Genomic DNA, 12,378 nt, shown 5'->3' on the forward strand with positions numbered 1-12,378 from the left:
CTCGTGACTGCCCATTCCACCAGACCATTTGTGTCCTCTTGCAATCTATCACTATCCTTCTCATGGTTCACAGTTCTTCCAAGCAAGGTGTTTTTTAAGGGACAATACAGCAGTTAATTTTCCCATAGGTTGTTAAATAAATCATGTGCAGATTGAACTTTCTTCAAGCAGAATGTTCATATTGAAGATAGGTAATCCAACATTTTTAGTGCATGATTTAGCTAAATCAATTGTTGAAACTCACACATCAATATTGACAATTCAGGTAAGGTGAATCATTTTGCAGCAAAGAGTTTGATGCCTTTAGAAATATCAATAATGATATTTAAAGAAGTGTCTACTCAATCCATATTTGTATATTATTGTGAATTGGACTAATGGTTGTTTTTTGCTAACTATTTGTGCTTAACAGGCTTTTGATAATTTAAGTCTAAGTGACCACCTTCTCAGAGCTGTTTTAAATCTACTGCGACGAGAAGTATCTGAGCATGGGCGGCACTTGACACAGTACTTCAACCTCTTCGTTATGTACGCCAATCTGGGTAAGAACATAACTAAAGGCTTCATTTCATAACTAGATTTCATTTTAACAGTGTAATTCTTAAAGCAACAACTTGGATAATTTTTCATTTAGAATACAGAACATTAGATTTTTATTCAGATACACAAAGTTGCACAGAGAAAACATTTTGAAAGTTTGCTGTAAGCTGCAATCATTCAGGCCTTTGTTACCATAAAATCTACCTGTCTTATTCCAAAAGTAACTTTATTTCAAAAAAATGATAGAAACAGCTGTAAAACTCTTAGCCTCAGTTTTAGTTACTGAGAATCAGTGGCCGAAGATAACATGGTTTTGAATATTTCACACTCTCAACTATTATTTCACAGATTATGGTTTAAAGCAGCGCTCTCAACTTTTGTCATTATGATTATCTCTGTTCTCTTTTGGCCAGGGTTAATGTTCATGATGGGCTCATCAGCTTTCTTCCTTGTCTCTTTTACCTTCCCTATCAAATTTCTATTGGAGCACATGCCTCTACAATAGAGCAGACAGCTTGGTAATTCTTTTAATATTGAATGTCATTAATGACATGTATTTCTGTAATTGGTGCAGACTTATGTGCTCTTAAAATCTACAAAATGTGACCAGATTGATTTTTCATCCAGTGGTCTAATGCAGTATTTTCAAGAGTTGCACCAAGAGGATGGACGTGTTGGATGACCAATAAGGAACATGGGCCTGACAAGTCCTTGTAGAGATTTAATTTGTTATGGATCTAGGATCAAGTAAGACAGTTCACCTCTGTTCTTTCAGTTGATGAGCTGGCTTTTGAAATGTCCACCCCTGCTATACATGAGTTTCTTCTGTCAGTTTTAGATATTTCATTACATTCATTTTTTAAAATGAGCAGTGCAAAGTGGCACCAATAGGACACTGGAATAATAAATGCTGCCAGCTTATTGTACTGACTTGCCTATTCTGAAGTAATTACAGTTGTTTCTGGTTTTGGTCCCTCGCCCAGTTCTTTGAAAGCTCATTTCAGCCTGTCATCCATTGCAAATTCAGCTACAGAGCTTTGACCTATACTGATACAAAGGATTCTTCTATTTTTTTTAAACTTGGAAGACATCACTAAAACTAGGCATTCTTTTTATTCTGCCTATCTTAGTATTATAGAACATGTTGATAATGCTGCCTTATTGCTAGAGTGCATGGGATTTGCTTTCTCTTCCCCTTTTTCTCCCTAACTATAATTCATGCATATGCAGTTGGGGCACTTAACTTTTGAAAACCACTCATTTGACTTGAGTTAAAAGCAAAGACAGAAGAACTGAGGATCCTGGCACAAATGTAATGATACCAAGAAAAACTCTGTGGGGTGTCAAGTACAATCCTTGGATGCAAGGGATGAATTGAGTCACCAGTTTAATTTATTACTTTAAGGATGATTGGGAGCCATCACTGATGCACCTTCTGTTGATCATCTTGTCCATAAAACCCACCTCCTCCCTTGACCTAACTGCTGACAGCCCAACCTCCCTTTGTATATTCCATGTTAGCTGCGACTCTTAACAGTTCCTTGCCTTAGGTACTGTCACCATCTGCTAAAAACCTGCCTCCATGCCCCTTCCTGCTGAGAAGATCCCACCTATGCCTTTGCAAGCTAGCCTCCAATCTTGCTTTCTTAAGTCCTCGAACGTCATGTCACCTCCAAAACCCTTGCCCATCATTCCCACATTTTCCTGTTTGAGTCCCTCCAACCCAGGTTTTTTCCTCTACCACAACACTGAAACAGCCCTCATGAAAGTTACAAACCACATCTTACGCAACTGTGACCATGCCTTAGATAAAAACAAAAAACTGCGGATGCTGGAAATCCAAAACAAAAACAGAATTACCTGGAAAAACTCAGCCGGTCTGGCAGCATTGGCGGCAAAGAAAAGAGTTGACGTTTCAAGTCCTCATGACCCTTCCACAGAACTGTGACCATGCCTTGTCCTCCTTGACCTGTCTACAGCCTTTGACACAATTTACCATACCATCTTCCCCCAGCACCTCTGCTCCATTGCCCTCATCTGGTCCCATTCCTATCAATCCAGTCATATCCTGACAATCACTTGAAATAGCTTCCTATTGTTGCACCATTACCTCTGGAGTCCCCTAAGGATCTACTGTTCCAAAAAGATGTCAGGTTCCACATATACTATAATAACATACAGCTCCATCTTCCCACTACCCCTCGACCTTTCCAATGCCTCTGATTTATCACACTCCTTGTCCAAACAGAAATTGCTTCCAATAAAATATTGAGGAGGCAGAAGACACTTAGAATTCTATCCCTCTCTTTGACCACCACCTGAGCTTCTGACACCTATATCCGCTCCATCAACATAACAGCTTACTTCTGCCTTTGTAACATTCCCTCTTCACTCCTTCAGCTCATCTACCAAAATCTTCATTAGTGCCTTTGTTACCTCTAGACTCTACTGTTCTAATGCTCTCTTATCTGACTTACCTCTTCTCAGCCTCCATAAACTTGAGCTCATCCAAGACTCTGCCCTCATCCCAAGTCTCATTTATCCATCACCCCTGAGCTTGCTTGCTTACATTGGCTCTCAGCCAGGGAGCACCTCTACTTTTAAAACCTTGTTTTCAAATCTCCCCCACAGTTTTACCCCTCCCTATCTCTCATCATCTGCAGCCTGACAACTTTCCTCCAATTCTGGCTTCTTGTGCATGCCCAATTTTCATCGCTGTACTATTGCCACCTGCACCTTCAGTACCATATCCTGTATACTTTAGATTCGTTTCCGAAACAATGCTACCTCACTTCCATGTGAGATGGCCCTTAAAACCTACCTCTTTGACCAAGTTTTTGATCATCTGTCAAATTTGTTAATCACCGCTGTGACATGCATCTTTACTGCATTAAAGGTGCTGTATCAATACAGATTCTTGTTAATGACGTTACAGTCAACCTGAAATCTGTCTAATTTTATCTACAAAGGGTTTTGAGCATCCTGATCATCTGTATCCACCATGACACTCACTTTTGGCAAAGGTGCACTGCAAACTGACTGGAACTCCTCAATGAAACTGTTGTAATTATTCTAAGCTAATGTGCACTGTAATATTAGCAGAATTTAAGTGGAGAATTTTGGTTTTGTTGAGCTGTTCGAGTTTACATTTTATGTTACAATTAATGAATATGTGAAGAATTTAAGAATGAGTTAAATGCAAGGATAAAATGCAATTACACATTGCAGTTTTTAAAAAGTATGTTCATAAAACTGTTGGTACAGTAAGCTAATATACTGGCCTTTTGATCAATGAAATATTGACTATAATAGTTTAATGTGAAATATGTTTAGGCTACTCATTCTTCCGTGGATATCTGTACAAAACTGTTTGACTTGCAATCTAATTTTCTTATCCTGAGAAATGACTCGATAACTAATGTGAGAAGTGGAAAAGTTCTCACCTGTGCATGCACAATGTTGATATTGGCATTTAGAAACCTTTGTGGGTCTTAGCTTCGGTTGTCCTTGGTCAAGATTTATAGAGACTGCTGGAGGCACGGATGTTGGTAAACTTCACCTTTTATTAAACATTCTTCTAACTATATACAGGATAAGTCTTAACATGAGGCCTCAAATAGAACTGTATCTCATCATGCACTGTTGTCATGTGATCTTATTACTAATGTAGACTGTTCTATTTACATATTTAAAATTAACCCTTTGCGCTACAAGAAATGGTAAAATGCTTGACTCCCCAAATGCTTACATCTCTCAACAGTTTACTGTAGTGTACTGAGACCAATGACCTATGATGGGATATTTTTAAAATTGATGAAACATACACAAAATTTCCACAATTTTTTATAGCAGCTATACGCAATATGACAAAATATGACCAGAACACTCAACTGAGTTCAAGGATAAATCTGAAAAATTCTCAGATTGTCTCTTCCAGGTCATAACTCACTGTGTATATAAAAAAAAACTTTGCTTCACATTGCCACGTAACCTTTCACTAATTACCTTAAATTTGTGTCATTTGGTTATTGACCCTCCTGCCCCTGGGGAGGTGATGGTGTAGTGGTATTATGGCTGGACTAGTAATCCAGAGACCCAGGGTAATGCTCTGGGGACCTGGGTTTGAATTTGAATTCAATAAAAATCTGGAATTAAAAGTCTAATGATGATCATCACCACGAAACCATTGTTTATTGTCCAAAAAAAACCCCATCTGGTTCACTAATACCCTTTAGAGAAGGAAATCTGCTGTCCTTACCTGGTCTGGCCTACATGTGGCTCCAGATCCGCAGTAAGTGGTTGACTCTTAAATGCCCTCTGAAATGGCCTACACTTAGTTGTAACAAACCACTACAAAGTCTCAGAAAAGGAATGAAACCGGCCAGACCACCCAGCATCGACCTAGGCATTGGAAATTACAACGGCAAACTCAACCCTGTTGACCCTGCAGTTCTCCTTACTAACGGCTGGGGGCTAGTGCCAAAATTGGAGAGCTGTCTCACAGACTAGTCATGCAACAGCCTGTATAATCATCCTCACGGAATCATACTTCACAGATAATGGCCCAGACACCACCATCACCATCCCTGGGTATGACCTGTCTCACCGGCAGGACAGACCCAGCAGAGGTGGCGACACTGGTATACGGTCAGGAGGGAGTTGCCCTGGGAGCCCTCAACATCAGCTCTGGACCCCATGAAGTCTCATGGCATCAGGTCAAACATGGCAAGGAAACCTCCTGCTGATTACCACGTACCGCCCTCCCTCTACTGATGAATCAGTGCTCCTCCATGTTGAACACCACTTGGAGGATGCACTGAGGGTGGCAAGGGTGCAGAATGTACTCTGGGTGGGGGACTTCAATGTCTATCACCGAGAGTGGCTCGGGAGCACCACTACTGACCGAGCTGACCAAGTCCTAAATGACACAGCTGCTAGACTGAGTCTGTGGCAGATGGTAAGGGAACCAACAATAGGGAAAAACACACTTGACCTCATCCTCACCAACCTACCTGTCGCAGATGCATCTGTCCATGACAGTATTGGTAGGAGTGACCACCGCACAGATGTTATGGAGACAAAGTCCCACCTTAACATTGAGGATACCCTCCACTGTGCACTACCCGTGCTAAATGGGATTTCAAACAGATCTAGCAACTGAAGACTGGGCATCCATGAGGCACTGTGGGCCATCAGCAGCAGCAGAATTGTACTCGACCACAATCTGTAACCTCATAGCCTGGCATATCCCCCCCCACTCTACCATTATCATCAAGCCAGGGGATCAACCTTGGTTCAGTGAAGAGTGCAGAAGGGAATGCCAGGAGCAGCACCAGGTTTACCTAAAAATGAGGTGTCAACTTGGTGAAGTAGTCCCTTGGAACATGGGACTACTTGCGTGCCAAACAGCATAAGCGGCCAGTGATAGACAAAGCTAAGCGATCCCACAACCAACGGATGAGATCAAAGCTCTGCAGTCTTACCACATCCAGTTGTGAATGATGATGGACAATTAACCAACTCACTGGAGGAGGAGGCTCCACAAATGTCCCCATCCTCAATGATGGGGGAGCCCAGCACATCAGTGCAAAAGATACGGCTGAAGCATTTGCTGCTGCTTTCAGCCAGAAATGCCAAGTGGATGACCCATCTCGACGACCTCCGGAGGTTCCCAGCATCAGAGATGCCAGTCTTCAGCCAATTCGATTCACTCTGTGTGATATCAAGAAACTGCTGATGGCACTGGAATCTGCGAAGGCTATGGGCCCTGACAATATTTCAACAACAATACTACTGAAGACTTGTGCTCCAGAACCTGCCAAACCTCTATCCAAGCTGTTCTAGCACAGCTAATACACTGGCATCTACCAGGCCAAGTGGAAAATTGCCCAGGTATTAACTGGACACAATGCAGGGAGAAATCCAACCCAGTCAGCTACCATCCCATCAGTCTACTCTAGATGATCAGTAAAGTAATGAAAGGGGTCATCAACAGTGCTATCAAACGGCACTTGCTTACCAATAACCTCACTGGCGCCCAGTTTGGGTTCTGCCCAGGCCTTCTCACCTGACCTCATTACAGCCTTGGTTCAAACATGGACAAAAGAGCTGAACTCCCGAGGTAAGGTGAGAGTGACTGTCCTTGACATCAAGGCAGCATTTGATCAAGTGTGGCATCAAGGAGCCGTAGCAAAACTGGAGTCAACCGGGGAAAACTTTCCACTGGTTGGAGTCATACCTAGCACAAAGGAAGGTGGTTGTGCTTTTTGGAGGTCAATCATTTCAGCTCCAGGACATCACTGCAGGAGTTCCTCAGGGTAGTATCCTCTGCCCAATCATCTTCAGCTGCTTCATCAATGACCTTCCTAAGGTCAGAAGTGGGGATGTTCGCTGATGATTGCACAATGTTCAGCACCATTCACAACTCCTCAGATGCTGAAGCAGTCCATGTCCAAATGCAGCAAGACCTGGACAATATCCAGGCTTGGGCTGACAAGCAGCAAGTAACATTCGTGCCACCCAACTGTCAGGCAATGACTATCTGCACCAAGAAAGAATCTAACCATTTCCCCCATTGACATTCAATGGCATTAACATCACTGAATCGCCCAGTATCAACATTTGGGGGGGGGGGGGGGGGGGGGGGGGTGTGGGTTCCATTGACCAGAAGCTGAATTGGACTAGCCATATAAATGCTGTGGCTACAAAAGGTCAGAGGCTAGGAATCATGCGATGAATAACTCACCACCTGACTCCCCAATGCCTGTCCACTATCTGCAAGGCACAAGTCAGGAGTGTGAAGGAACATTCCCCACTTGCCTGGATGAGTGCAGCTCTCACAATACTCAAGAAGCTTGACACTGTCCAGGGCAAAGCAGCCCACTTGATTGGCACCACATCCACAAGCATTCACTCCTTCCACCCCCGACGCACAGTAGCAGTAGTGTGTACCATCTACAAGATGCACTGCAGGAATTTACCAAGGTTCCTTAGACAGCACCTTCCAAGCCCACAACTATTACCATCTAGAAGGGCAGGGGCAGCAGATAGATGGGAACATCACCACCTGGAAGTTCCCCTTCAAGCTAGTCACCATCCTGACGTGGAAACATATCGCCATTCCTTCACTGTTACAGGATCAAAATCCTGAAACTCTCTCCCTAACAGATCTGTGGGTATACCCACACCATGCAGACTGCAGCGGTTTAATAAGGCAGCTCATCAGTACCTGCTCAAGGGCAATTAGGGATGGACAATAAATGTTGGTCTAGCCAGAGACGCCCACACCCCGTAAATGAATAAAAAAAGATTAACTGCAGCAGTTCAAGAAGGCAGCTCACCATCACCTTCTCAAGGACAATTAGGGATGGGCAATAAATGCTAAACTATATCCCATGAATAAATTTTAAAAATTCCATTTGCTCATTTTTTAACCACCTTCTCAACTTGACATACCAGCTCTTGTCTTCAAAGTCAGCGCATATGCACCTCCAGGTTCTGTTCTGCCGCACCTTTTGAAATTGAACTGTTTAATTTATATTACTTCACCTCATTAATCCTACCAAAATAAATCACTTCATGCTTCTCTGTTAAATTTCATCTGCCTTGTGTCTGCATAATTCACCAGTCTGGCTGCGTCCTCCTGAAGCCGCCTACTATCCTTCTCATCGCTGCTACATTTTGAAGTTTTTGTGTCACCTGCAAACTTCAAAATTACATCCTGCATACCCAAGACCCTGTAATTAATACAATACTGGAACACCACGGTATTGGCAGAGCGACTCCAAAAGCCAGCTCCTCTCTTAAGTGCAACGAGTTTGATCTAACCATCACAGACTCTTCCAACAAACAGACAAACCGAAAACACCAGGATCTAAACACTGGCACATGTTATTGTATGACAGATCTCAAGGATGTGTGCCTTACCTGCTCCCTTAGAGGCTCAAATTGCTGGTCTGACTAGCAACTTGTCAGGGATATTGAGGCTTTGAAAGTAAAATCTAAGGTGCTTCAGTATGGAGTCAAATCACAAAGGAAGCTTGATGTAACTGTTCTTAAAGACGTGACCGAGAGAAGAAGTGGAACACAAACTAACCATAGGAATTGCTGATATCCCAAAGGACAATATTCCCACTGAAGATTCTAGGAAAATTTAAAGCATGTTACTTGCAGCACAGCATTTGAGGCCCTATGATTTGCTAAGTGGAAGCACCAAGACTGATTTGACAACAAGCAAGGCAAAGGCGAGCTTCTAGAGACACATCTAACTTATCTGGCAAGAAATCACCAACAAGAAACACTGGTACCATAGCACAAAATGCATGCTGCAGGTCAAGATAAGAGAGATGGTAGGAAAACGAGGCTGTAAGCTTCAAGCTGCTGCTGATTAAAAAAACAACCTATAAGTTCTACACAAGTCTCCCATTAGTTTGTGGCCCAAAAACCAACGTTTTAACACCCATCCTCTCAGCAGATGACAATTAGCTCGTGAGATTCATGATTCTCTTTCATTGGATGGAGCACTTCAACCCCCTAAACCCATGGTGTGCAATAATACCATTGAGCCACTTCCACAGCACTGCATTCTGGAAGAGCTTGCTATCGATTGTTCTGAAGTGCAAGTCATAAAAGCCATATAACAACTTTCTGTGGGAAGATTGTCGGGAACTGATGGTATCCCACCTCAAGTATGCAGGTACGGAGGGACTGTCATGACTAGAAAACCCATAGTCTCTTCTGCCTAACGTGAAACCAGGGCGTCGTGCCCCAAGATTACAAGGATATCTCCATAACTCCTTTACAAACTGAAAGGGAGCAAGTCCCTCTGTGACAATCATCATGGAATATCACTTCTTTCAACAGCAGGAAAAATTCTTGCAAGGGTTTATTCTTAATTCGATTGTCACTTACCTCATGGACTGTGTGTACCCAGATTCACAGTGTGGCTGCCGTGTAGGATGGGGAAACTGTAGACATGATCTTTGCAACATGTCAAATTTAAGATACGTCCTGGAGAATAAGGACCTCCTATATGGTGTTCGTTGACCTGACCAAGGCTTTTGACATTGTAAACCAGGAAGGCCTGTGGAAGGTACAAATATGGCTGACCTTGAAAGATAAGCATCATTTGCTTGTTTCATGATGGCCAGCCTGATGCGATGTGCTAAGTCATCAGATGCCTTTGCTGTCACCAACGGCACCAAGCAAGGCTGTATACTGACTCCAGCTCTGTTTGCCATATACTTCTCGGCTATGCTCCAGTGCGCACTCGAAAGACCTTGACACAGGAGTACACGTTCAATTCGGGACAGGCAGCAAACCTGTTCAACTTGTAAAGGCTCAAGGCTTGCATAAAGGTTACTGAACAACTGCTGAATGAACTCTTGTTCGCGCTCTCAGCTAATACTCCAGAGTGCTTGTTGATTGTTTTGCCCTTGCGTCCGAACACTTTGGCGTGACAGTAAGCCTGAAGAAGACATTGTGTCCAGTTCTGGGCACCACACTTTAGAAAAGATCTGAAGGCTTTGGAGAAAGTGCATAAAGGCTTCACAAGAATGGTTCCAGGGAGGAGAAATTTCAGTTATGAAGATAGATTAGAGAAGTTGGGACTGTTTTCCTTGGAGGAAAAAAGGCTGAAAGGGGATTTGTTAGATGTATACAAAATCTCATTTTTTGAGGCCTGGGCAGAGTGGATAAGGAGAAACTGTTCCCAATTGTGAAAGGATTGATAGCAAGAAGGCACAGATTTAAGGTGATTTGCAAAATAAACAAAAGCAATGTGGAAAACACTTTTTATGCAGCACATGGTTAAGGTCTGGAATGCACTTCCTGAGGGTGGTGGAGGCAGGTTCAGCCAAGGTATTCAAAAAGGAATTAGACTGTTATTTGAAAAGGAACAATGTGCAGGGTTATGGGGAGAAGGCGGGAAAATGGCATTAATTAAATTGCTCATTTGGAGAGCTACTGCAGACACGATTAGCCAAACTGCTGCCTCCTACGCTGTAAAAATTCTGTGAAAAATCTTGCATCAACCCGCCCCGGCCACATATGCCCAAGACCCTAGGGCCACTATCGGCAACACAGCCTTCCATTCAGTACACAAGTTTTGCCATCTTGGGAATAGCCATTCAAATAACTCTACGCTGGATGACAAAATCAACTATCACCTGGCAAAAGCAAGCTCAGCATTTGACAGGTTCACTCTCAAACTTTGGGAAAAGCATTAAGTTTGTCTTGGAACAAAGATCAAAGTCTACCAGGCAGTGCTTCTTGCATCACTTCTTTGAGACTCTGACAAGCTACTGGCATCTCACAAAGTGTTCCATCTTTGCTTTGTGACATCTATTTTCAACATCAGGTGGCAGGACAAAATTCCCAATACTGAGGTTCTTACTAAGTGCTACATACCTGGCACCAAGAGCATGAGAGTCAGAGCTCAGCTTTGCTGGGTCAGTCATGTGATTCACTTTGAGGATTCCTGTATACAGGTGGTAGTACTCTTCAGCCAGCTGAGCACAGGAACCTGCACTACCAGATGTCCGAAATTTCGATTTAAAGACACCTGAAGCCAACCTCAGAGCTTGCAAGCTCAATCCCAATACATTGGAAAAAACAACCTTGGACAGATCCACATGAAGTGTCTGTAGTAAAATGGTTTCAACAATTGAGTAGAAGAATAGTCAGATGCCTTCAAGACAAGCAAGCATGGTGCAAAACCAGTACCTCCAGCACTGACTTCATATGCAATAGTTGCAATCAGTTATGCAAGTTAGGTGGTCTAATATCATACAAGGACATGGAGCTAGACTGTAAACCTTTTTTTTGCGAACACTCATCCATGGAAGTAATGGGAGAATCCATTATCATTGATCTAAATATAAATATCCTGGAACTGGGGATAAAAATAAACATTGCAGATGATTTTAACAAAGGAAACTTTGAAAACTCAAGAGCAGAAATTAGGGGCATCGATTAAGTGACTGGGTGGAACAAATACTGATGCAGTTTTGCCAAATGTAAAATACTACACATTTGATGCAGAAAGGCAAATGGACCTAGCTTCTAAATGGTGAAAGTAAAGGGCGGACAAATAGACGAACACAGAGATTTAGAGATCTAGTTGTTCGGTTTTGGATGCCCCACCTGGCAGTGTGTCAAACTCTGAAACAGTTGTGTAGTTTCAAGAGCACTTGAAGATGTAAAATGTTTAGCTAAGACTGTAGCTTTATTCATTGTTTAAAAATCTAGTGGACTTTATTTATAACTGAACTATCTCAATCGTTGTTCAGTTCCAGAAGTTTCCGAAACAACTTTAATCTGTCTTCATGTAATTGAATTCCTACCCAATTTTAAGTCAAAACAGTGAATAGGAAACCTTTTTTTAAAAAAAAAATCAAGTTGACCAACTCCGGTAGGGAAAAAAGGGACACCTTTGGGAGTGTAGCAGATGCTGACAAGTGCAGAGGAAAGGGGGTGAGGTGGTTGTGACGAGAGACCCAGGGCCGGGAGCTTCAAGGGAATAAGGTGCACACCATCAATGGGGTTGAAGAGGTCCAAATGAGTTGTTCAGATAAAAGGCTATGCCCATCATAACTTAGTACATATAAAGTTCTTTACTTACTATCTACCTCTTCGACCCCATCAGTGTTCCAAGAGTTGTTCCCTCGAAGCTCTGCACTGCTTGCAGACATTGAGTGCTGACCAATGCTCCTGCTCCTTTATGGCTGCCGGTGTGGGGCCTGGATTGTGCATGCGCAGCAGCACAGTGTGCATGTGTGGATACCAAAGATGCTCAGGCAGCGCCAGGAGGAGACTGAGTCTTCTCAGTCACTGCCCAGA

The 12,378-nt window shown here is 42.8% G+C and overlaps 1 protein-coding gene across 3 annotated transcripts in view; it reads left to right on the forward strand.

Moving 5' to 3' along the window:
* The window catches only part of usp9 (ubiquitin specific peptidase 9), a 353,775-nt gene that overhangs the window by 310,237 nt on the left and 31,160 nt on the right, over positions 1–12,378 (forward strand). For 2 of the 3 annotated variants that reach the window (XM_041210976.1, XM_041210975.1), the window contains one exon: positions 413–542. The exons of the other annotated variant lie outside the window; for it this stretch is intronic. In XM_041210976.1, the coding sequence (XP_041066910.1) occupies positions 413–542 (130 nt within the window). The remainder of the gene's footprint in view (positions 1–412; positions 543–12,378) is intronic. 3 annotated transcript variants of the gene reach the window in all.

The sequence above is a fragment of the Carcharodon carcharias genome, chromosome 18 (genome assembly GCF_017639515.1).
Source record: "Carcharodon carcharias isolate sCarCar2 chromosome 18, sCarCar2.pri, whole genome shotgun sequence".
Lineage (NCBI taxonomy): Eukaryota > Metazoa > Chordata > Chondrichthyes > Lamniformes > Lamnidae > Carcharodon > Carcharodon carcharias.